Source organism: Macaca fascicularis, chromosome X (assembly GCF_037993035.2).
Source record: "Macaca fascicularis isolate 582-1 chromosome X, T2T-MFA8v1.1".
In the NCBI taxonomy this organism is placed as follows: domain Eukaryota; kingdom Metazoa; phylum Chordata; class Mammalia; order Primates; family Cercopithecidae; genus Macaca; species Macaca fascicularis.
This window is the reverse complement of record NC_088395.1, coordinates 118,471,820-118,498,911: the sequence shown is the minus strand read 5'-3', so window position 1 is coordinate 118,498,911 and position 27,092 is coordinate 118,471,820. Positions and strand designations below refer to the sequence as shown.

At 41.2% G+C, this 27,092-nt stretch overlaps 1 protein-coding gene across 2 annotated transcripts in view; it reads left to right on the top strand.

Moving 5' to 3' along the window:
• The window catches only part of TRPC5 (transient receptor potential cation channel subfamily C member 5), a 329,816-nt gene that overhangs the window by 115,091 nt on the left and 187,633 nt on the right, over positions 1 to 27,092 (top strand). For both annotated transcript variants that reach the window (XM_005594398.5, XM_045384482.3), the window contains one exon: positions 14,000 to 14,398. In XM_005594398.5, the coding sequence (XP_005594455.1) occupies positions 14,021 to 14,398 (378 nt within the window). In that variant the 5' untranslated portion in view covers positions 14,000 to 14,020. The remainder of the gene's footprint in view (positions 1 to 13,999; positions 14,399 to 27,092) is intronic.

Sequence of the window (27,092 nt, the reverse complement as noted above, 5' to 3'; positions counted from 1 at the left end):
ACACGTGTTTATAGCCATGAAAATACATTATGCAAATGAAAGCACTGACATTTTAACATAGATACTGCATTTTTAACCTTAAAATTGAAAGAGTCCCCTGTATTATAGTCATTTTAGAGGCAGAAGAGAAATTTGGGTCATTTGGCACTATCCAATAAAACTTTCCACAATGATGAAAATGTTATATGTCTATACTTTCCAATACAGTAACCATGAGCCACATGTAGCTATTGAGTGCTTAAAATGTGGCTGATGCAACTGAGGAATTGAATTTATTTCATTTTAATTTATTTAAATTTAAATAGTCGCATGTGGCTAGTGGCTACTGTACTAGACAGTGTACTAGACTTCCATCCTAAGTAGAAATTTCATTTCCAGTTCCCCTGATCTCTTTGCATTCTCCCTCATGATCATATTAATTCCTAATTGCTCCAGTTACCACTTAAAATATGATACTTCATCCTGGCTGCATGTTATGTTCACCTGGGGAGCTATTTTAAAATGTCATTGTGGAGAGGAGGGGTGACTTAAGCATGGATATTTGTAAAAGGGTATTTAATATGTAGCCAGGGTTGAGAACCTTTCATCAATATGCGATGATTCCCAATTTTATATTACTAGCTCTCAATAATAAGCTTCAGATGCTGACTGGATCGCTCCTCCTGATGTCCCCTACCCCAAAGAAAACCTCAAACACCAACATATCCAAATGTGACATGATTATGTCCTGTTGCCCTCACCCAAATCCTTTGAATTGTAATTACTGGACTTAATTCTGCCATTTTACCATTTATTTTCTACATGTCACATATTTTTTGCTCTTCAATTCCTTCATTAATACCTTCTTTTGTATTTGAGCTTTGTAGTATATCATTTTAACTCACTTCTCATTTCCTATTCTAGATATTTCTTAGTTATTTTCTTAGTGGCTACCATGGAGATTAAAATTAACATCTTAAATATATAGCAAACTGGCTTGAATTAATAACATAGCTTAAATAGTATAAATAAATCTGTTCCTATGCAGCTCTCTTTTCCTTTATGTTGTTGTTGTCACAACTTTTTTATCTCATGTGTGTCCACCAACATAGATTCATAATTTTGGTTTCATGCATTTGTCTTTTAAATCATATAGAAAAAAACAGGGCTTACAAACCAAAAGTACAATAACACCGGCTTTTAAATTTAGCTATGTAGTTACATTTATCAGCATTCTTTATTTCTTCATATGGCTTCAAATTGCAATCCAATCTCAAGGACTCCCTTTAGCATCTATTGTTGGAGAGATCAGTAAACAACAAACTTCCTCAGCTTTTGTCTAGGAATGTCTTACTTTTGCCTTCATTTTAGAAGAATCATTTTGCAGGATATAGAACTCTTGATTGAAGATTTTTTATTTCTTTTAACGCTTATCATCTACTGAATTTGGATCTCTGTGTGTGGTTTCTGAAGAGAAACTGGATGTTAATTTTGTTGAGCATCCCTTGTATGTGACGAGTCACTTCCCTCATTGATTTCAAGATTCTCTGTCTTTGGCTTTTGACAGTTTGATTGTGGTGTGTATCAGTGGGAATTTCTTTCAGTTTTTCCTTATTGGAGGTCTTTGAATTTCTTGGATGTGTAGAGTCACAAAATGCAATTACTTTTCCACCAACCTAATAACTTAGCCTTAGAATAATTAAGACTCATTCCTTGAGGTGAAGGAGGGGCTTCTTGCCCAGCCCATGACTGCATGGGGATGTGGTTAACCTTAAAAACAAAAGCAGGGCTCTGCCAACAGAGCATTCTCCCATCTCTATCCCCGCCATTCTTTCATGTAATAATTCAATACATGTTTATTAGGAGCTTACTATGTGCCAGGTACTGGGAATAAAATAGTGAACATGACTGATGAGGTTCTGGCTATTAGGGAGTTTACATTTGGGTTGGGAGAGCCAAATGTTAAAATAGTAAACAAATGAAAATATAGTTAATTCAAATAATTATAAGTTCTTGAACTTACCTTGAAAGAAAATGTAGACGGAAATCAAGCTAGGATAGTGAGATGCAGAATGACATGTGTGGGGCTTGAAAGGCTTCGCTGAATATCTACTATTGCTGGCACTCTCACAGATTTTGTGGAGCATACAAAAGAATCTGCCTTCATTGAAGTAGTTCAGGACATTTGTTCTGAAGCTACACGATAGGAGAGAAACTGTGCAGCTTTATGGAAGAGGACTAAAATGTAAGGACCCCTAATTGATCACATGCTTGACAGGTTTAAGGAACGGATAGAAGGCCAGTGTGCTCTTAAATACATTGTGTTTTATATACCTACATCTGAGCACATGCTGTATCTACAACCTAAAATGACCATCCCTAGCTCATTGCTGTCTCGGAAACTCTTACCAACCCTTCAAGACATAGCTCAAATATTACCTCCCCTGTGATGCCTTCCCTTATCTCCAACAGTTGAAGTTGAACGCTTCCTTCTTTGTATCCCTACTATCGATTTGAATCCCTATCACCCTGCACTATGTTTAACTTATTTACATTTTTGTCTCCCCCTCTGGACTTGGAGTCGCTTGACAGCAAGGGCAATGTCATTTATATATGCATATTTGTGTTCCCTACTACTAAGTGCTCTGGGCATGACAAATACTAGATGTACAGCAAGTACTTATTGAACCGAAACACTGAATATCTACTATTGCTGGCACTCTCATAGATTTTGTGGAGCACACAAAAGAATTTGCCTTCATTGAAGTAGTCAGGAATGTAGACTCTGGTGCCAGAAGCTTGACTCCAATCCCATTCCCACCACTTACTAGCTGCGTGACCTTAAAAAATTACTTAACCTCTCTGTGCTTCGGGTTCCTTATCTGTAAGGTGGGAGATAATAGTGGTAACTGTCTGAAAGTGAGTATTAATTTAAATAATGTATACAAAACATTTAGCATACACAGTATCTGGCACAGAATAAGTGTTGAGTCTTACCTTATTTATAAATTAAGGAAATAATTAGATTGACAAGATTTATACACATGAAAAACAAAATACTACAAATATATTACTACACAGAACGGTTTAAAGTGCCTCCTGAACCAAGATGTTGCAGTACTATGACCTCAACAAAGCATTGCTGAATGAATGAATGAGTGAGTGAATGAATGAACTAAAAAGAAAAGCCACAGTATAATCTGTGCTGGTCTGACCATTTCTAGAGCACTGTGTTCACTTCTGAATATTACACTTTAAGAGAAACAAAGTACTTTATAACTAGAAGCAGACCAGTAGGATACTGCAAAATCTGGGAAGTAATAACAGTGATTGAAGAAACTGAGAATAGTTAGGTAGAGGAATACATTACTGCTGACATTAAACATTTGAAAGTTGTCATGTGTAATAAAGAGGAGCTTTGCTTGATGCTGCTCTAGAGAGCAGAACTTGGGCCAGGGCATAAAAGTTATAGGCAGGTGATTTCAGCTGAACGTAGGAGAGTATTTGCTGAAAGTCAGTGTTCACCATGCAGGTGAGGAAGTGGTGAGTTTTCCATCTGCGGAGGTACTGATTAACCGAACAATCACCTAACAAGGATACTGTCAAGGGGACTTTTTCATTGGGCTGGGGGTTATTCTAGATGGACTTTGGAGTTCTTTACAGGAGGTTCAAGATCTGGACCTTTCAGGGAAAGAATCGTGTCATTACATTAAAATTAGTTCTCAAAGTGATAATCTCAAAGAAGACAAAACGCTCTCATAATCAACATACTCATAACTTTCCCATGACCAGCACCCTCCTGTGCTTTTTATACATGACATTTCCACTATAGTCACTTTTTGGATTGCTCATTCAAGGTCCCTGTTCAAGTATTATTTTTTTTTCCTAAGAGAAGTATAGTTTTAAGCCAGTCAGTCATTATCATCAGCTTCTATTATAGTGCCTGGTATATATTAAGAATTATTTATTCAATGTGTTACCAGTCATTCACACCTTAGATCGTACAAATTTATCAGATTAAATTTACTTGCCTTAGAAAGACCCTGAAGAGGTAGACAACTGGACAGATAAGTTTGGAAAATTGTGAGAGGTCACAAGGGTTTTACCATTTAAGCTGCAGTCTTCATGACACACGGTGCAAGCTGTGCACAGATACGGCGACACTCTGAAGGTACTGATGTTTTCTTAGTTAGGTAGAAGGCCAGCCTTTCCTCCTCACAGACGAAGTCTAATGCTGGGCAGCAATCTGGGCTGGGATTTGCCCAGGCCATTTTGTGCCCTGGCCTTCTGCCAAGTCCATCGATACAGCTCTTTGAATCGCATCATTTAAGCTCACAAATGACACAGATTCTATTAGACAAACTCCTCCGGCCGGCAGCAATAAAAGAGAGAACACGATAAGCCCTCTGAGGCAGCCTGTTAGACCATTCTTAATCTTTCATGGTTGGAGAACTACATTGTGAGTGGGGTTCACTGGCAGAATGGCATGAAATACCGGCAGCTTTTCTTTCTTTAGTTAAGAATATACCTCGAGGCTTAGCTTTGGTTAATGGCAGATGAGTGCATCTGCCAAGTATAAAGGTAAACAGTAATGGGAAAAAAACTTCCAAATAATGCATTCTTCTTTTTTTTCTTTTTTATTATACTTTAAGTTCTGGGGTACATGTGCACAACGTGCAGGTTTGTTACGTATGTATACATGTGCCATGTTGGTGTGCTGCACCCATTAACTCGTCATTTACATTAGGTATATCTCCTAATGCTATCCCTCCCCCGCCCCTCCTCCCCACAATAGGCCCCGGTGTGTGATATTCCCCTTCCTGTGTCCAAGTGATCTCATTGTTCAATTCCCACCTATGAGTGAGAACATGCACTGTTTGGTTTTCTGTTCTTGTGATAGTTTGCTGAGAATGATGGTTTCCAGCTGCATCCATGTCCCTACAAAGGACATGAACTCATCCTTTTTTATGGCTGCATAGTATTCCATGGTATAAATGTGCCACATTTTCTTAATCCAGTCTGTCATTGATAAATATTTGGGTTGATTCCAAGTCTTTGCTACGGTGAATAGTGCCACAATAAACATACGTGTGCACGTGTCTTTATAGCAGCATGATTTATAATCCTTTGGGTATATACCCAGTAATGGGATGGCTGGGTCAAATGGTATTTCTAGTTCTAGATCCTTGAGGAATGGCCACACTGTCTTCCACAATGGTTGAACTAGTTTACAGTCCCACCAACAGTGTAAAAGCGTTCCTATTTCTCCACTTCCTCTCCAGCACCTGTTGTTTCCTGACTTTTTAATGATTGCCATTCTAACTGGTGTGAGATGGTATCTCATTGTGGTTTTGATTTGCATTTCTCTGATGGCCAGTGATGATGAGCATTTTTTCACGTGTCTGTTGGCTGTATAAATGTCTTCTCTTGAGAAGTGTCTGTTCATATCCTTTGCCCACTTTTTGATGGGGTTGTTTGTTTTTTTCTTGTAAATTTGTTTGGGTTCTTTGTAGATTCTGGATATTACCCTTTGTCAGATGAGTAGATTGCAAAACTTTTCTCCCATTCTGTAGGTTGCCTGTTCACTCTGATGGTAGTTTCTTTTGCTGTGCAGAAGCTCTTTAGTTTAATTAGATCCCATTTGTCAATTTTGGCTTTTGTTGCCATTGCTTTTGGTATTTTAGACATGAAGTCCTTGCCCATGCCTATGTCCTGAATGGTATTGCCTAGGATTTCTTCTAGGGTTTTTATGGTTTTAGGTCTAACATTTAAATCTCTAATCCATCTTGAATTAATTTTTGTGTAAGATGTAAGGAAGGGATCCAGTTTCAGCTTTCTACTTATGGCTAGCCAGTTTATCCACCACCATTTATTAAATAGGGAATCCTTTCCCCATTTCTTGCTTTTGTCAGGTTTCTCAAAGATCAGATGGTTGTACATGTGTGCTATTATTTCTGAGGGCTCTGTTCTGTCCCATTGGTCTATATCTCTGTTTTGGTACCAGTACCATGCTGTTTTGGTTACTGTAGCCTTATAGTATAGTTTGAAGTCAGGTAGCGTGATGCCTCCAGCTTTGTTCTTTTGGCTTAGGACTGTCTTATCAATGCAGGCTCTGTTTTGGTTCCATGGGAACTCTAAAGTAGTTTTTTCCAATTTTGTGAAGAAAGTCATTGGTAGCTTAATGGGGATGGCATTGAATCTATAAATTACCTTGAGCAGTATGGCCATTTTCACGATATTGATTCTTCCTATCCATGAGCATGGAATATTCTTCCATTTGTTTGTGTCCTCTTTTATTTCATCGAGCAGTGGTTTGTAGTTTTCCTTGAAGAGGTCCTTCACATCCCTTGTACATTGGACTCCTAGGTATTTTATTGTCTTCGAAGCAATAGTGAATGGGAGTTCACTCATGATTTGGCTCTCTGATTGTCTGTTATTGTTGTATAAGAATGCTAGTGACTTTTGCACATTGATTTTGTATCCTGAGACTTTGCTGAAGTTGCTTATTAGTTTAAGGAGATTTTGGGCTGAGATGATGGAGTTTTCTAAATATACAATCATGTCATCTGCAAACAGGGACAATTTGACTTCCTCTTTTCCTAATTGAATACCCTTTCTTTCTTTCTCATGCCTGATTGCCCTGGCCAGGACTTCCAACACTATGTTGAATAGGAATGGTGAGAGAGGGCATCCCTGTGTTGTGCCAGTTTTCAAGGGGAATGCTTCCAGTTTTTGCCCATTCAGTATGATATTGGTTGTGGGTTTGTCATAAATAGCTCTTATTATTTTGAGATATGTTCCATCAATAGCGAATTTATTGAGAGTTTTTATCATGAAGGGCTGTTGAATTTTGTTAAAGGCCTTTTCTACATCTATTGAGATAATCATGTGGTTTTTTTGTCTTTGGTTCTGTTTATATGCTGGGTTACGTTTATTGATTTGCGTGTGTTGAACCAGCCTTGTATCCCAGGGATGAAGCCAACTTGATCATGGTGGGTAAGATTTTTGATGTGCTGCTGGATTCGGTTTGCTAGTATTTTATTGAGGATTTTTGCAATGATGTTCATCGGGGATATTGGTCTAAACTTCTCTTTTTTTGTTGTGTGTCTGCCAGGCTTTTGTATCAGGATGATGTTAGCCTCAGAAAATGAGTTAGGGAGGATTCCCTCTTTTTCTATTGATTGGAATAATTTCAGAAGGAATGATACCAGCTCCTCCTTGTACCTCTGGTAGAATTCGGCTGTGAATCCATCTGGTCCTGGAGTTTTTTTGGTTGGTAGGCTATTAATTATTGCCTCAATTTCAGAGCCTGTTATTGGTCTATTCAGGGATTCAACTTCTTCCTGGTGTAGTCTTGGGAGAGTGCATGTGTTCAGGAATTTATCCATTTCTTCTAGGTTTTCCAGTTTATTTGGTTGAGGTGTTGACAGTATTCTCTGATGGTAGTTTCTATTTCTGTGGGGTCGGTGGTGATATCCTCTTTATCATTTTTTATTGCGTCTATTTGTTTCTTCTCTCTTTTCTTCTTTATTAGTCTTGCTAGTGGTCTATCAATTTTGTTGATCTTTTCAAAAAACCACCTCCTGGATTCATTGATTTTTTGGAGGTTTTTTTGTGTCTCTATCTCCTCCAGTTCTGCTCTGATCTTAGTTATTTCTTGCCTTCTGCTAGCTTTTGAAAGTGTTTGCTCTTGCTTCTCCAGTTCTTTTAATTGTGATGTTAGGGTGTCCATTTTAGATCTTTCCTGCTTTCTCTTGTGGGCATTTAGTGCTATAAATTTCCCTCTACACACTGCTTAAATGTGTCCCAGAGATTCTGGTATGTTGTATCTTTGTTCTCATTGGTTTCAAAGAACATCTTGATTTCTGCCTTCATTTCGTTATGTACCCAGTAGTCATTCATGAGCAGGTTGTTCAGCTTCCATGTAGTTGAGTGGTTTTGATTGAGTTTCTTAATCCTGAGCTCTAGTTTGATGGCACTGTGATCTGAGAGAAAATTTGTTATAATTTCTGTTCTTGTACATTTGCTGAGGAGAACTTTACTTCCAACTATGTGGTCAATTTTGGAGTAAGTGCGATGTGGTGCTGAGAAGAATGTATATTCTGTTGATTTGGGGTGGAGAATTCTGTAGATGTCTATTAGGTCTGCTTGGTGCAGAGTTGAGTTCAATTCCTGGATATCCTTGTTAACTTTCTGTCTCGTTGATCTGTCTAATGTTGACAGTGGGGTGTTAAAGTCTCCCATTATTATTGTGTGGGAGTCTAAGTCCCTTCGTAAGTCTCTAAGGACTTGCTTTATGAACCTAGGTGCTCCTGTATTGGGTGCATATATATTTAGGATAGTTAGCTCTTCTTGTTGAATTGATCCCTTTACCATTATGTAATGGCCTTCTTTGTCTCTTTTGATCTTTGTTGGTTGAATGTCTGTTTTATCAGAGACTAGGATTGCAACCCCTGCCTTTTTTTGTTTTCCATTTGCTTGGTAGATCTTCCTCCATCCCTTTATTTTGAGCCTATGTGTGTTGCTGCACATGAGATGGGTCTCCTGGATACAGGAAATGGATGTGTCTTGACTGTTTTTCCAATTTGCCACCCTGTGTCTTTTAATTGGAGCATTTAGCCCATTTACATTTAAGGTTAATATTGTTATGTGTGAACTTGATCTTGTTATTATGATGTTAGCTGGTTATTTTGCTAATTAGTTGATGTAGTTTCTTCCTAGCATTGATTGTCTTTACATTTTGGCATGTTTTTGCAGTGGCTGGTATCGGTTGCTCCTTTCCATGTTTAGTGCTTCCTCCAGGAGCTCTTGTAGGGCAGGCCTGTTGGTGACAAAATCTCTCAACATTTGCTTGTCTGTAAAGGATTTTATTTCTCCTTCACTTATGAAGCTTAGTTTGGCTGGATATGAAATTCTGGGTTGAAAATTCTTTTCTTTCAGAATGTTGAATATTGGCCCCCACTCTCTTCTGGCTTGGAGAGTTTCTGTTGAGAGATCCACTGTAAGTCTTATGGGCTTCCCTTTGTGGGTAACCCGACCTTTCTCTCTGACTGCCCTTAACATTTTACCTTCATTTCAACTTTGGTGAATCTGACAATTATGTGTCTTGGAGTTGCTCTTCTCAAGGAATATCTTTGTGGCGTTCTCTGTATTTCCTGAATTTGAATCTTGCTAAGTTGGGGAAGTTCTCCTGGATAATATCCTGCAGAGTGTTTTCCAACTTGGTTCCATTCTCCCCGTCACTTTCAGGTACACCAATCAGACGTACATTTGGTCTTTTCACATAGCCCCATATTTCTTGGAGGCTTTGTTCATTTCTTTTTACTCTTTTTTCTCTAAACTTCTCTTCTCGCTTCATTTCATTCATTTGATCTTCCATCACTGATACCCATTCTTCCAGTTGATCGAGTCAGTTACTGAAGCTTGTGCTTTTGTCACATAGTTCTCGTGTCATGGTTTTCATCTCTATTGGTTCGTTTATGGACTTCTCTGCCTTGGTTATTCTAGTTAGCCATTTGTCAGTCTTTTTTCAAGGTTTTTAGTTTCTTTGTGCTGGGTTCGTAATTCCTCCTTTAGCTCGGAGAAGTTTGATTGTCTGAAGTCTTCTTCTCTCAACTCATCAAAGTCATTCTCTGTCCAGCTTTGTTCCATTGCTGATGAGGAGCTGTGTTCCTTTGGAGGGGGAGAGGTGCTGTCACTTTTAGAATTTCCAGCTTTTCTGTACTGCTTTTTCTCCATCTTTGTGGTTTTATCTACCTTTGGTCTTTGATGATGGTGACGTACAGATGGGGTTTTGGTGTGGATGCCCTTTCTGTTTGTTATTTTTCCTTTTAACAGTCAGGACCCTCAGCTGCATGTCTGTTGGAGTTTGCTCGAGGTCCACTCCAGACCATTTGCCTGGGTATCAGCAGCGGAGGTTGCAGAAGAGTGAATATTGCTGAATAGTAAATGTTGCTGTCTAATCGTTCCTCTGGAAGCTTCGTCTCAGAAGTGTACCTGGCCGTGTGAGGTGTGAGGTGTCAGTCTGCCCCTAGTGGTGGATGTCTCCCAGTTAGGCTACTCAGGGGTCAGGGACCCACCTGAGCAGACAATCTCAAACTTCCATTCTCAGATCTCAAGCCCCGTGCTGGGAACACCACTACTCTCTTCAAAGCTGTCAGACAGGGACATTTACATCTGCAGAGGTTTCTGCTGCCTTTTGTTTGGCTATTCCCTGTCCCCAGAGGTGGAGTCTACAGAGGCAAGCAGGCCTCCTTGAGGTTCGGTGGGCTCCACCCAGTTCCAGCTTCCCAACTGCTTTGTTTAGCTACTTAAGCCTCAGCAATGGCGGGCGCCCTTCCCCCAGCCTTGCTGCCGCCTTGCAGTTAGATCTCAGACTGCTGTGCTAGCAATGAGGGAGGCTCCGTGGGTGTGGGATCCTCTGCCAGGCACAGGATGTAATCTCCTGGTGTACCATTTGCTAAGACCCTTGGTAAAGCGCACTATTAGGGTGGGAGTGACCTGATTTTCCAGGTGTTGGGTGTCACAGTTTCCCTTGGCTAGGACAGGGAATTCCCTTCCCCCTTGCACTTCCCGGGTGAGACGATGCCTCACCCTGCTTTGACTCTCACTCTTTGGGCTGCATCCACTGTCCTGCCCCCACTGTCAAACACGCCCCAGTGAGAAGACCCCGGTACCTCAGTTGGAAATGCAGAAATCACCTGTCTTCCGTGTTGCTCATGCTGGGAGCTGGAAGCTGGAGCTATTCCCATTCGGCCATCTTGGCATGGATCCCCAAATAATACATTCTTAAAAGATACCAGAAACTCCATCACTAGCTACTTATTCTCAGAATGATGGCACAGTAGGCCTAACAGCAAGCATGCAGAGAAAGGATTGGCCTCTGAGCCTGGAGTGAGGCTGAGGCTAAACCTATGAGTGAGGGTCAGGTGGCTGCGGCTGGGGGGATTGGAAAAGGGCAAAGAATTAGGCAAGTCATTAGACAGCTATGAGCCTGCATGTCAACAGACAATGCAGGAAATCCATTTTTGCATTATTCTCTATTCATAGTATAGAGGTGGGCATGACTACTTAACAGAGATTTCCAAGGCTGGATAACAGACCTTTCCTTTACCCTCCATCACTTCACCCCCATTCTTTTAGCCAGACATTGCTTTAATTCCAAAGACACAGCAATGTTCCTAATGAAGGAATTCATGTTAATATATTACTCGTGTTTAGCCATGTGATTTATTATTTCATCCAGGGGTAGTTTTAGCAAGAGTGACTCTAATGGTACAATCTCAGGCAAACCCTTGTAGATTTATTTTTTCTAAAGAGGAATACTATTAAGGCCTCTTATAACAGAGACCACTGGAAAATTGTATAGACCAGACTAATTCCAACTGCAGGAGATGAAAATTAAAACTGGACTTTGAACTGACTATATATCATCAAATTATACTTGCCTCAAATTACAGATTAGCATGATTTTACTGTTGTCTCTCTTCACTACTTTAACCCATGCATCTGGCACATAGTGAGAATTCAATGAACGGTACTGTTTGTTGCCTTCATTATGATTACCATTAGAGGCAGTGGTAGTAATAGTGCCACTCTAGTACCTGGCACCATGCCTGGGCCATGTTAAATATTCAAAACTAATGATAATTTTTATAACTTTATTGCCCCGGCTTCTGGCATAGTGCCTGGCACATCATAGGGCACCAATTTAGTTAGTTTCCTTCATTCTCACCTTTCCCTGGGATGCAATATTCTTCTGCTTCCCCCACAACTGTGCCTTACTAAAGGAGTTGCAGATCTTCCTGTAGCAGTAATGCTTCCTGTAGCAATAACACCACCAGTGACACCATCTGAAAGGACATCTAGCCTTTTCTTCCATGGTAGCCTCTTAAATGGCAAATGGGTAGCAAGTGTTCAAGACCATTTTTCAGATGGGGATACCAAGATTATGAGCTATTGCCTTGGAATGTTAGCTCACTTCTAATCCCTTTATTCTATTAAGTTGAAAAAATAAGACCCCTCACATTCCCCCCAACCCATCACCCAACTAGGCCATAACTGGTCTCATCATCTTTCTTGTTGTACTCGGCAGTGCCTGGACTACCCCCACACTTTCATGTTTAATTCATCCTCCAAGGATTAGTCTAAGAGCTACCATCTTTATGAAACTTTCTGTGAGACCTCCAGCCTTCAATGAGCAGGGTTGTGTTGTTTCCTGTCCCCCAGCAGGGGCTAGCAGAGTGCTAGACACAATAGAGGCTCTCAGTGTGTTTGTACTGATTAAATAAATAGAAGCTAATTGGGTTGTTGATCCTCACTTTAGGAGGTCACACTATCCCTTCTCTCTCCAACTCATGTTTGTTTACAAGGTAAAGGCAGGGAGGCAGTCTACAATTAGTATCATTAAAGTTTTGTGCGGTGTATTGGCAAATATAAGTGCTGCTTTCCTTTAGCCACTTTCACTACTTTCACTTTACTTGAAAGTAGTGAAAGAATGTATCAGTGCTTCTTGAGGCAGTGAAACAGCACCCTGTTCTCCTGGGGTTTAGATGTGGAGAGAAATTTGTCATTTGGACCTGCTCAGGGCAAGAGGCAACACTCACCTTCAAATACTAATTTCCCAGAGGGTCACAAGCATGTGAATTGCAAATGCCACTTGATATAAGATATGCCTCTCCCTCTGCCAAAGCAGGGATGTCATTACCTGGAAGACTGAGGTAAATGTTTGTGGAAGCTTCATGTCTTTATCTTTTCTTACAACCAGAAGGTGAGAAAAGAGGCTCTTTATCACATTTCCATGTCCTTTAGCTGGAAAAACAGTTAAGTAATTGGAATAGGTCCATCCAAACTCAGTCTCCAGAGGGGCCTGGAGGCATCAGGGATGAGAGGAAAAGTGGAGCCAACACCCAATAGATCTGAGCCTCATTTTCTCCCTTGGAGAGGATAATCATTCCCATCTCACAGGGATACTACAGGGAGTTAATGAGGAATGTGTATAAATTTTATCTGTAAACCATGAGGCAAGAGCTCTATACTGTGATTCATTCTATGTGATTGAAGACAAAGGCTGTCTTTTTACCTTCATCTCCCAGAGAAAGTTTAAACACATTGTAGGAGCTCAATAAGTAGGTTTTTACTTTAAAATGAACTCAATTAAATATAACCTGGATTTAGGTATGATACAAATAAAACAGACCATTCACTTATCAGAATTTAATCAAACGGATTCTCAGATCTGTTAGCTTTTCATTTGAGACGGCAGAGGAAAGAATCATGAGAGGGCACAGAGAGTACATGCTTATCTTTTGCAGTTAGCTTTGGCCTATTGGAGTCAATACCCCTTCCCCCAGTGAGCAGCAGCAAGAAGCAGGGTTGTAGTTAGAACTGAAATAGGATTTCAATGCAGGATGTGCATCTGGGACAGTTGCAAATGTAATCTTGAAAATTAGCATAGGACCAGAGACCTAGAGCCTGAAGGAAATTGACCAAAGATGATTTCCACCTTTGCATCACTAACCAGAAGTGTTACCGTGAGTATTCTCAGGCACCACAAGAGAAGGAAGGTGGGAACTAGCTTATGTCATGTCGTAGGAGGTTTACCCAATGCCGGTTGCTTTGATAATGTATATCTTATTTAACTCTCACAATAGCTTTATGAGGTAGGAATTATTCTGTAGCACAGGACCTGGCACACAGTAAGCCGTCACTAAATGATAAATGCTAGTAATATTATTAAGATTGATAACCTTAGTAATAATAAATAAAGCACAGAGGGCTTGAGTAACTTACTTAAGGCCACAGAACTGGTAAGTCATAAAACCAGGATTTAAGCCCAGGTCTTCCTGACCCCAAAGCCTGGGCTTTTTCTGTTATACTTCTTTGTAAGAGGAAAAAAGATTGTGTCATTGAAGTAGTTTAGGATTTTCTAACCCTTTAGCAGGGCTGCCTCCATAACTGGCCACTTGAGACCTCCAGGTATCTAAGGATATTTTTGGTCTTTCTCTGTTTTCTCACTCAGCTTTCTAAATTGCTATGAACCATGGCCCAGCTGTACTACAAAAAGGTCAACTACTCACCGTACAGAGACCGCATCCCCCTGCAAATTGTGAGGGCTGAGACAGAGCTCTCTGCGGAGGAGAAGGCCTTCCTCAATGCTGTGGAGAAGGGGGACTATGCCACCGTGAAGCAGGCCCTTCAGGAGGCTGAGATCTACTATAATGTCAACATCAACTGCATGGACCCCCTGGGCCGGAGTGCCCTGCTCATTGCCATTGAGAACGAGAACCTGGAGATCATGGAGCTACTGCTGAACCACAGTGTGTATGTGGGTGATGCATTGCTCTATGCCATACGCAAGGAAGTGGTGGGCGCTGTGGAGCTTCTGCTCAGCTACAGGCGGCCCAGTGGAGAGAAGCAGGTAAGAGAAATTCTTACAGGCTGGGAAATAGCCAGGAACAACAGGGCACCAAATCAGAAGCCCTGAAACTAGGGAAGGTTAGGTGGTCTGGAATTGAGAAACCCTATCTCGGAAATTGCACCAGTGATCTCAGGTAGCATCCAGAGCTACCCTACGTGGCCCATGCTGAGTTTTACTGATTTACCTTTTCCTTATAAGTGTTTGCCCATATACATTCAGTACTCACTCAATGTACTTAGCAACCCAATGATGTGTTCTTTGTTTCCAGACTATTCAAGCCCCTTCTAACCTTCGTACACCCTGCTTTCTATCTTCAGTTTCCTCCTCTACTCAAAGATTATATTCTAGAAAAGAAGAGACAAAATACAGACTTGGGCTTTCTGCTTCTCATCAGCCTCTCTCTGAAGACAATACAGGAGGCCTTTAAACTTGAGTGCCATAGTGCAGATGCTTATGGAATAAGGCCTCGTATATTTTCCCAGTACCTGTCAAGTGACTGCATTCCACCTCTAGATGTTTGGGGTTTTGCCTCTGTGATTCTCATATCTTCCAAGGCACCTAGGTTTGATACTCTGAAGTCATCTTTTATTTGTCTGTCTCCCTTGCCCCCATGTTCAATCCCCGAGTCCTGTGGTTCCTTCCTTCCAAATATCTTTCATATAATTTCTCTCCTCTCTAGTTCATCTTTCACCAGTCTGACTCTGGCTCTCAACATCTCTCTCTTAGATGAGTGGTTCCTAAAGTGTGGTCCCTTGACTAGCAGCATCAGCATCACCTGGGAACTTGTTAGAAGTGCAAATTCTCAGGCCTCCGCCACAGCCCTGTTGAATCAGAAACTCTGGGATGGGGCCCCAACAAGCCCTCCAGAAGATTCTCATGTGCAATCAAGTTTGAGAACTGCTGTCCTAGATTAATATGAAGCTCTTCTAACCAGTCTCCTTGTCTCTAGCATGTTCCCCTCTCTCAAATCCCGAGCAATAATGCTGCCTTATTCTCCCTAAAATAGCATTATGAGCCTGTCATTCCTGTGCATCCTTTTGCAGCTTCCCTTCTGCCGTCTAAAGGTTGACTGAAAATGAACTCACAATAGGCAGATGAATAGGAGAAACGGGCATACAAAATTTATTAACAGGCATATGGACATGGGAACCGTGCACAAAGTTTGAGGCTCAAAGAAATGTTAGATGTTTGAGACATAAATACTCTCTTCATAGGGGAGAAATGTATGGACCTGGGAGGCAAACATTATTATATAAATGATTATCTTTGGACTCTGGATGGTGCCAAGAAGTTAAGGAAAAGTGAGGGGTGAAACTGCACAAGAACTAATGCTGTCTTTTTTTTTTTTTTAATTTCCATGGATTATTGCAGAGCAGGTAATGTTTGGTTACATGAGTAAGTTCTTTAGTGGAAATTTGGGAGATCTTGGTGCACCCATCACCTGAGCAGTATATACTACAGCCTATTTGTAGTCTTTTATTCCTCTCCCCCTTCCCACCCTTGCCTCCTGAGTCCCCAAAGTCCATTGTGTCATTCTTATGCCTTTGCATCCTTATAGCTTAGCTCCCACTTATGAGTGAGAACACACGATGTTTGTTTTTCCATTCCTGAATTACTTCACTTAGGAAAATGGTCTCCAGTCTCATCCAGGTGGCTGCATATGCCATTAATTAATTCCTTTTTTTTTTTTTTTTTTTGGAGACAGAGTCTCACTCAGTCGCCCAGGCTGGAGTGCAGTGGTGTGATCTCGCCTCACTGCAAGCTCCACCTCCTGGGTTGATGCCATTCTCCTGCCTCAGCCTCCCAAGTAGCTGGGACTACAGGCACCTGCCACCATGCCTGGCTAATTTTTTTGTATTTTTAGTAGAGAAAGGGTTTCACCGTGTTAGCCATGAGGGTTTTGAGCTCCTCACCTCGTGATCCACACTCCTCAGCCTCCCAAAGTGCTGGGATTACAGGCGTGAGCCACCGCGCCTGGCCAATTCATTACTTTTTATGGCTGAGTAGTATTCCATGGTATATATATGCCACAGTTTCTTTATCCACTAGTTGATCGATGGGCATTTGGGTTGGTTCCACGTTTTTGCAATTGTGAATTGTTCTGCTATAAACATGCATGTGCAAATATCTTTTTCATATAATAACTTCTTTTCCCTTGGGTAGATACCCAGTAGTAGGATTGCTGGATCAAATGATAGTTCTACTTTTAGTTCTTTAAGGAATCTCCATACTGTTTTCCATAGTGGTTGTACTAGTTTACATTCACACCAGCAACATAGAAGTGTTCCCTGTTCACTGCATCCACGCCAACATCTACTATTTTTTTAATTTTTTGATTATGGCTATTCTAGCAGGAGTGAGGTGGTATCACACTGTGGTTTTGATTTGCATTTCCCTGATCATCAGTGATGTTGAGCATTTTTTCATATGTTTGTTGGCCATCTGTATATCTTCTTTTGAGAATTGTCTATTCATGTCTTTAGCCCACTTTTTGATGGGATTGTTTTTGTTGTTGTTGATTTGCTTGAGATTTTCATTGTGGATTCTGGATATTAGTCCTTTGTCAGATGTATAGATTGTGAAGATTTTTTTCCCACTCTGTGAGTTCTTTGTTAACTCTGCTGACTGTTCCTTTTGCTGTGCAAAAGCTCTTTAGCTTAATTAAGTTCCAGCAATTGATCTTTATTTTTATTGCATTTGCTTTTGGATTCTTGGTCATGGAATCCTTGCCTAAGACAATATCTAGAAGGGTTTTTCCAATGTTATCTTCTAGAATTTTTAGAGTTTCAGGTCTTAGGTTTAAGTCCTTAATCCATCTTGAGTTGATTTTTGTATGAGGTGAGAGATGAGGATCCAGTTTCATTCTCCTACATGTGGCTCGCCAATTACCCCAACACCATTTGTTAAAAAGGGTGTCCTTTCCCGACTTTATGTTTTCTTATTATGCAGATAAAGTCCCCTAGGTAATCTCTTGGAGCTGCCCTCAGACAAATACATGAAAAGTCCATTGGGTCATGGTGATGACCGCCTGTCTCTTCTCCGTGGTTGATCTTTCTTGGTTATTTGATTAGATTTCTAGGGAGGGAGTCTTAAGACAACTGCATTTCTTTTGGAAAGCTTCTTTACTCAGATAAGGAAGTTACAGAGTCTCTCAGGGTGTATCCTTAAAAAGGATCAGAGAGACAGGGAAGTGGACAAAGGTCAGAAAGAGAGAGCTCAGTTTTGAGGCTTATTTTTGAAGTCTTTCCACTTTCCTTTTTTTTTTTTTTGGAGTCTCACTCTGTCACCCAGGCTGGAGTGCAGTGGTGCAGTGGCAGCTCACTGCAATCTCCACATCCTGGGTTCAAGCAATTCTCCTGCCTCAGCCTCCCAAGTAGCTAGGACTAGAGGCACACACCGCCATGCCCAGCTAATTTTTTTATTTCAGTAGAGAGAGGGTTTCACCGTGTTGCCCAGGCTGGTCTCGAACTCCTGAGCTCAGGCAATCCGCCCACCTCAGCCTCACAAAGTGCTAGGCTTACAGGTGGGAGTCACTGTGCCCAGTGGTCTTTCCATTTTTCAAAGCACTCAGCATGCTTAAGTGCCATATTTTGGGGAATTATTTTCTGTACCCCAACATTTTCAATAACTACAATGTCTCCTCATTAGAAAAGAAACCAATCCATGAAGCTTGGCACCTCAATGCCCTCATGCAATGGTCTTTCCAGTCCTGTATTCCCCTAGCCCCTTCTAAACACCCCTCAAGTCAGAGAGGTCTCTCTTCACTGTCTCTCTTCTTTAGGAACACAGAATTAGGCACATAGTAGGGACAAAAAAAATACTGAATCATCAAAATTGGAATACCTCAACGCTTTCCAAAAAGTAGAAATAATACATAACAAACCCAAAATTGCAAATTTCTTAGAAATAGTAATAATAGAAACACTCAGCATAAAATCTAATGGTATACGGCCAAAGCTGAATTTAAAAGAAATTCATAGCTTTCATATTTGCCTAATCAAACAAAAAAAGAATGAAAATAAACTTAATTATAACTCACAGACTAAGAATTGTAATAAATGGAGCAGAAAGCAAAGACACTATGTTATAATAAAAGTTCCTTGAGTAAAGGGCCTGAATCCCCCTCTGCCATCAGCATTTAACACAGTATCAAGAGAGTAGGACTCTCTCGTTCACTGCTGTATTACATCACTAGAAAAGTTATTGGTACATCACCAACACTTCATAAATGTTTATTTAATGAATGAGTAACATACAACCCACACTGTGCTAAGTATCTGACATGGCTTATCCCATTCAATCCTCTTAGCAACTCTATTAGGTAGACAGTATTATTATCATCCCTATTTTACCATAAGAAAAATTGAGGCCGGCTACAGTGGCTCATACCTGTGATCCCAGCACTTTGGGATTTACCCGAGGTGGGCAGATCACTTGAGCTCAGGAGTTCAAGACCAGCCTGGGAGAAACCTGGTCTCTACTTAAAATACAAAAATTAGCTGGGTGTGGTAGCACAGGCCTGTAATCCCAGCTACTCAGGAGGCTAAGACAGGAGAATCGCTTGAACCCAGGAAACGGAGGGTGCAGTGAGCCAAGATCGTGCCACTGTATTCCAACCTGGGTGGCAGAGAGACACTGTCTCTCAAAAAAAAAAAATAAATAAATAAATAAGAAAATTTGAGTCACAGGATGATAAGTTCAATTGTCCAAGATCATAGCTAGTAAATGTGAGAGCCAGCATTCGAACCCAGGCATCCTAGCTCTTGAACACACTCTCTTAACCACTAAGCCACACTGCTTCCCTAGCAGTCTGAGTAAGTCAGGATTCCCAGCACAGAAGTTCTGAGACAAAGTAGATCAATGGAGGATATATCAGCCCTCTGGAAAGGAAGGACCTGAAGGATTTGGATGACTAGCAAAGCAGAGAGGTATGAATATGTTCCTGACTTGACTCAGTCCACCTCACCATCCCCATTAAAACTGATATGCTTTATTCCCCATTTCCCCAGAGCCCTGCCAAGTGCCTGGGTGATTTAATGTGCTATTCTACACTAAGGCTTACCCAGCTACCCTACTCCAGAATGACCTTCCCCACCTCTGAGAATCTGCAGCCCATTGGCTCTTCCCTTCACTTGACACCACTCACATATCATTTTGTATTATTGGCTAGCCTTACTTGTGTAAATGTCTGATCTCTATAATTAGATTGCTTCTCAAATGTGAGGCAAAAATCTAATGCTCAATGGTTTCCATGTTTCCCTCATCAGTACTTAACCCAGTGCCTAGTACATGATGGGTGATATACAAATGTTTGCTGAGGAACATAAAAGAGTTAAGTGAATTTTCCAGAAAAGCATATGGCTTGCTGATTGAACAAGACCCTCTGGACTTTCATATTCAACTTGATTTAACTTCATTACTGTTTTGGGAATGAGGAGATCACAGAGAAGTTTCCAAGAAGGAGGCTAGTAATGCCAGCTCTGCCTGAGTTTTGAAAGTGGGCCAGGTTCTCATTTGATGGCCCTCATTTCCTCCATCTTTCCTCCATGCTCTAGTGAATGCTGAGACTCTACCAGTCAAGAAGAAAGACACTAGGCAAACTTATACTAAAGTGCAAGCAAAGGCATGACCTCCCTGGGGAAAGGTAGTATTAACTTTACAGGAATGAACCCACTGACAGTGGAAAGTCAATCCTATGGAACCTGGGTAAAGCTACCTGGCTCAGGCAGGTTTTTATCGGGACCCTTTCATACACATTCCCCATATAAGACCTACTTTGTCCATACTTAGATATCACACTGTATGTACAAACCCACAAAGTTAGCAGCTCCATTCACAAGTCTCTTCAGCAGCCTTCTCCTCCCTTTCTCCTCTCTCCTTCTAACCCCCACCATGAGCCTCTGCTAAATTTCATTTTCTTCCATTGCTCTGACAATCGCTGTGATAAGTCATACGTCAGTAACTATAACTGTCACAGTACTGGAGCCCCGTCTTTCTGAGAGATAGAAACGAAGTTTGTTTACCTGGGAGCCGTCAGGGATGTGAGCAAACAGACCTTCTGAAGGACCTTTGGTCCAGATGGACAAGCCATTTTCAGGAAGGCCTTTCTCCCACACATGGAATTCAAACAACTGTTCTTTTTCACCGAGTCCCTCCCTTATCTCTCCAGGAGATTGGGCACAGTCGACCTCCATCACTCTTGGGAAGATAAACCACTGCCTTCCTTGGCTTTACTGGGCAAGGGCTTTAGCTCCAGGCTAGCAGTAAGAAGCTGTCTGCTCTGTCCTTATCCCAGACTCTTGTGCTCTTCCCCCTCTTTTAGTCTATCATCTCAGACAAAGGTCAGGGGCTGGGCATAAGGGACTGACAGTAACTTCAAGGATCAACTTTGATATGGAGACCTTCATTTTTAATAAGATGAAATCTTTAAAAAGATGATCATACTGTATCAGGTAGAATTTTCTGCACCAAACAGGGGTGTGTGTGTCTATGTATGTCTGTATATGTGTACATTATATGTTACTCTGTGGTCTTGCTATGCCAGAAATCTGACCCTCTTGGCCCACTCCCTAATCACTGTGGCCTATTTACTTAGGGGTAGATTTTCACAACCTGAGAAATTTGTGATTTTTGTTGGGTAAATCATCTGAAATTGGTCTCAGAATTCAAAATTCTTGAGACAACATAAGGTCTAATGCCCACTATTTCTGGTCTATTATGCTTGCTACCTTTGAACCACTGACTGTGGAAACCACTAGAGGAGTACTGCCATCAGGGAGAGCAAATCCAATCGCAATTCAGAGAGGAGACTCATGTCTGTGCATGCTCAAAACCAGCTCTAAATCAATTGTTGTGCACATGAGAAACTTGTCAAAATGCAGATTTCTGAGCCCCACTACATACCTACGGAATCAGAATCTTGGAGTTTAGGCCTGAAATTAGAATTTTAACAAATGCGCCTCCACCTGTTTCTAGGTAAGAGGTCCATGTACCTCTCTGTATTTGTTTCCTAGGGCTGCCATAATAAATTACCACAAATTGGGTCACTTAAAACAACAAAAATGTCTTCTCTCACAGCTCAAGAGGTCAGAAGTCTGATAAGAATGTATCAGCATGATTTTCTTCTGGAGGGAGAATCTGTTCCATGCCTCTCTGCTAGTCTCTGGTGGTTGCTGATAATCTTCTGCGTACCTTGGCTTATAGCTGCGTCACTACAATCTCTGCCTCTGTTGTCAGAGTTCTCCTCTGTATCTTTCTTCTCCGTCTCTGTAGCTTTCTTCTGTGTCTCTGTATCTAAATCTTCCTCTCCTTTTTATTATGAAGATACCAGTCATTCAATTTAGTGCCCACCCTAATCCAGGATGACCTCATCTTAACTTGATTAAATCTGCAAAGATCCTTCCTCCAAATAAGGTCATATCCACAAGTACCAAGAGTTAAGACTTGAACATATGTTTTGGGGGACACAGTTCAACCCACTATACTCTCTATGAGAAATACTTGTCTAAACAAGTGGTTCTCAAACATTTTCAGCAATAGAGTATTTCATTAAATGAAAACCCACTCAGATGCAAAACAGACCCAAGCAGAGCTTCCCTAGTTTAAGTGCAGGTTGGGTTTCAAACCCACTTGTTCATTTTCTCTCTCTCTCTCTCTCTCTCTCTCATTCTCACCCACACACACACACACACACACACACACACGCGCGCGCGCACACTCTTCCACTCCCACACCTCCTTGGCCCCTGAGGAGTGAGCACAGCTTAGAAGCCACTGGCCTACAAGACAGAGTGACAGACTCTAATTCACCATTCATGGTGCAAACCAGCTTGTAGCTAACACTGTGACCTTGGGCAAGTCACAGAATCTTTCTGTAGCTCAACTTCACCATCTGCAAAATGAAGCTAACAATACCTAGCCCTACCTAATCCAGAAACCTATTGTGAGAAAGAAATAAGGTTAAGATACGTCCAAGTCTTTTGAAACAAAGGTTTGAAAAATGATACACAGAGATCAATAGCTATTATTTTCAGCTTTACTCCATCCATTTGACTTAGCATGTCGTATGGTATGGAGAGACCAGCTGGCAAATGGTACTCCTCACAAGGCACCACCAGTGGAGTGAGAGGAAGAGGCTGGTAAACAAGCCAACTTAGTTCTAAGATTACCTCCTTCTGCCTGGCCCTGATGGCAATGCTCTCCCGTCTGTTGCCAGGCAATCTGCATGACCTCAAAGTCATCCTTCCTTTTTCACTAGAGTCTAAAGATTTGAGCAACAGGGAGGTAGAGTTTCTGGCCTCTGTATCAACAACCCACCCAAGTAATTTTCTTTCTTGGTCACTTGCGTCAATGCAAGCAGGTGAAAAGAGGCTAAGCCAACCTTCTCCCCATGGCCCGCCCCTCTGGGCTCTTCCATAATTACTCATTTGTCTGTAGCAGATGGCTCAAAATTAAAATTGGTCTCACAGATGAGCTAGAGAGATTAAATCTCAACAACACTGGTAAGTGTTTATGTTGAGATTATAGAAAATCAGCAACAGGACACTTCATTTACTCCTCCTCCTATCTGATTTTTTGTCTCAGGCTGAGATTACACAGTGTGGAGGGGGACACAGAGGGCCTGGAAAAAGGTGACTGGATCATGGAGAAGGAACATAAAATGTCTAACCTGTAAATCTCAAACACTTAATAGGAAAGCAGAAATTCAAGGAGAAAATTATAAAAGCCATCCTGCTATTTATAGATAGCCTGCAGTGGTAGAAAGACCATAGACTTTGAAGTCAGCCACTTATTAGATGTGTTTCCTTGGACAAATAATTTAATCTCTCCAAACCCCAATTTCTTCATTTGTAACTAGGAATGATAATGATAATGAAGTCTATTTCATGGTGTTACAGTGAGAATCAAATGAAATAATACATGCATATTACTCAGAAGAGTTCATAATATCTAGTAAGTACTCAATAAAAGGTAGCTAGTATTACTCCTACTCCCACTAGTTGAAGCCATGCTGCTCAGATCACCTACTGGCTAATGTCATTTATTCATTTAAAAAAATGTATTAAGCACCCACTAGCACATAGTGGTTAATAATTCAGACTGAACGACCTTGGGAAGGTCATTCACCTTGTTGAAGCATCAGTTTCCTTATATGACAAATAGGTTTAATGATGTGATATCATGATAATTCTATTATTTGCTTTGATTCCCATTCCAAAGTCAAACTTCTAGGTGAAACCAAAGGATTTTGTCAATCAAATCAAGAAAATAAGTCATTTAGTTTAAATTGAGAGAAAAGGATAGAATGACTGCATGGCATCATACTGGCCAAAGTGAAAAACTGAGTTACCTACTCTCATGTATCTGTGCTAACTTTCAGTAAACATAGCTTACTTCATTCACAGAATGGAATTGTAGAGAGTTTCAAGATCATGTAGTCTGAAGTGACATGTTCAAGGTCACTCAGCTGAGCCTGAACTGACACAAATACCTCCTGTTCCCAAAGCTACTCTTTCTACTACCCCACTTTGCCTTTGAGGAATCACCAGAAATGCTACCATTTACGATGGAGCTGCAAATAAATAAAGCAGCTACAAGTAGTATCTATCAAGAACAATTCATTGATGACAGAGTTTCAGCAAATGATTAGCTCTATTTAGTTCTGTTCAATTTTCTAAGTATTTTTGACTACTAATCATATGCCTCACAATCAAATTGAAATATCCAGTTAGTGCTTTCAAGAAATGCATACTCAGAGTGACATCACCAAGATCGATGGCTGATTAGGGGTACCTAACACTCATCCCCTCCACAAAAAGTTCAAAAACAAAAATTACACGACTACACTTCAACTAGAGTATCTAAGGGAGAACACCAGAATATAGCAAGGGACTGATGAATATTCCCTGTGGAGCAGGGAAACTCATAATGGCAGTGTAGAGAGGGAATTGAAGCCCCCTGGCTCCGTGACCCTGTCTCTCTTGCCGATACTGGCTCAAAGACAGCATGGGCTTCTCATCATGGGGAAAATATAAACAGAAGATACTCAGCAGCCCTCATTACTGCCATTGACACCTGCAGTCCTTGCTACAGCAGAGTCCCACAGTCCTTACAGACACTGAGCCCAGTTTAGGGAGCTGCCTGGAGTCCATGCGGCTGCGTTGTTCCAGAGGAGGAGCCCACATGGTGTACCCTCCCTCACAGCACTATCTTGAGACTGGAGCCACTGCTAGAATGCATCTTGCTCTGGGGCCAATAGCCACTGTATCTCCCCCTTTCTGAGGCCCCACTGTTATTCCATCATACTCACACAAGTGGCTGCAATGCCACACCCCAGTTGCTTGGAGCCTAGACCCAGTAGAGCAGCTGTGACTTTGACATCCAAGCCTATGTATATGCGGTGCCCTGCATTTCAAGGAACAAGCCACCCTGCCCAGTGGGGAAGCCATTTCCACGACTGGTGGAACTGCCACACTTTGCACATCCCTGACCTACCCAGCAGCATCATTACCAGCAAAGCCACACCACCGCCTCTACAAATACCCACAGCCTAGGGTACTGAGGCACTTGCAGACACTATTGATATTGATTATAGCTGAAGAAATTAAACAGAGACTACTTTATTGTGCTTATACAGAAGCAAAGCGAAAGCACCCCACCAAATCAACACCCTAAGACCCATCTTCAGGAAAAAGTCTTTCCCTACTGTTAACTTTTTTTTTTTTTTTTTTTTTTTTTTTTGAGACGGAGTCTCGCTCTGCCACCCAGGCTGGAGTGCAGTGGCCGGATCTCAGCTCACTGCAAGCTCCGCCTCCCGGGTTCACGCCATTCTCCTGCCTCAGCCTCCCGAGTAGCTGGGACTACAGGCGCCCGCCACCGCGCCCGGCTAGTTTTTTTTTGTATTTTTTAGTAGAGACGGGGTTTCACCGTGTTAGCCAGGATGGTCTCGATCTCCTGACCTCGTGATCCACCCGTCTCGGCCTCCCAAAGTGCTGGGATTACAGGCTTGAGCCACCGCGCCCGGCCCCTACTGTTAACTTAAAAATCATACAAGATCTATAAATTTAGAAAAGGAGACTATTTATTTTACAGGTTAGAGCCTGCAAAGTGGTCATATCACAGGCTGGGAAGAATAACCATCAGCAAAGACCAGAGACAGGCACATGGAAGGAAGGGTTGGAGTAGGAGCTTTATGCTGAATGGATTAGCTAAGCATATATAGTTAACAGGTTATAAGAGGTGATATGAATATATATGAAGGTGGTCCTGACATGTACATATTGATGAAACATGCATGCAACATACAACTCATGTTCATTTTAAGGTGGAGACTTAACATGTAAATGTATTACAGTTAGGTCCTATATGTCAAAAGGTGAAGCAGCGACATCAAGGCACTCAAGTGTGCAGCCTCTGTAAACCCACCAGGACCAGTCCATGGTTGGTGCCCTTTTTATCAGGAAAAGTTACTGAAATCAGTCTTTTGTCCAATCAAAAGAAGAGTGGCTGGGGGCTAGTTAGCATACAGTGAAACTGAATTTGCTTTAACATTGCTTATCTCAAGACCAGTGCTTGTTTAGCTGCTAGAGAAAAAGAATAACCTCATGACAGTAGGAACATAGTTTATTCTCTCTCTCTCTCTCTTTTTTTTTTTTTTTTTGACGTGGTCTCGCTCTGTCGCCCAGGCTGGAGAGCAGTGGTGTGATCTTGGCTAACTGCAAGCTCCACCTCCTGGATTCACGCCATTCTCCTGCCTCAGGCTCCCTAGTAGCTGGGACTACAGGTGCCCACCATCACACTCAGCTAATTTTTTTTTTGTATTTTTAGTAGAGATGGGGTTTCACCATGTTAGCCAGGATGGTCTTGATCTCCTGACCCCGTGATCCGCCCACCTCCACCTCCCAAAGTGCTGGGATTACAGGCGTGAGCCATTGCGCCCGGCTGGAACATAGTTTATTCTTTAAGTGTCAGGGTGCGTGATTTCATGCTTGGCCTGACATGGCTTTAGGTTTTGTTTATAATTTGATACAAAAAGTCCAAATCGTCCCACTGCACTCCAGCCTGGACAGAGACTCTGCATCTTCTCCAAACACAATGGAATAAACCAGAAATAAATAATAAGAGGTATTTTGGAAACTAAACAAACACATGGAAAGTAAACAATATGCTCCTGAAAGAATAATGGGATAATATCTCATATCTTGAGATACATGAACCTATAGAAATTAAGAAGAAAATTTTTAAATTTTTCAAAACAAATGAAAATGGAAACAAAACACACCAAAATTTCTAGGATACAAGGAAGGCACTACTAAGAGGAAAGTTTATAAGTGCTTACATCAAAAAAGTAGAAAAACTTCAAATAAATGACCTAATGTTGCATCTTAATGAACTACCAAAGCAAAAGCAAACAAAACACAAAATTAGTAGAAGAAATAATAAAGATTGGAGCAGAATGAAATGAAATTGAAACAAAAAATAGAAAAGATCAATGAAATGAAAAGTTGGATTTCAGAAAAGATCAAAATCAACAAACTTTTAGACAGACTAAGACAAAAAGAGAGAAGGCATAAATAAATAAAATCAGAGATTAAAAAGGAGAAACTACAACTGATGCCTCAAAATTAAAAGGACCATTACAGTCTACTAAGAGCAATTATATTTAAATAAATGGAAAGATCTAGAAGAAATGAATA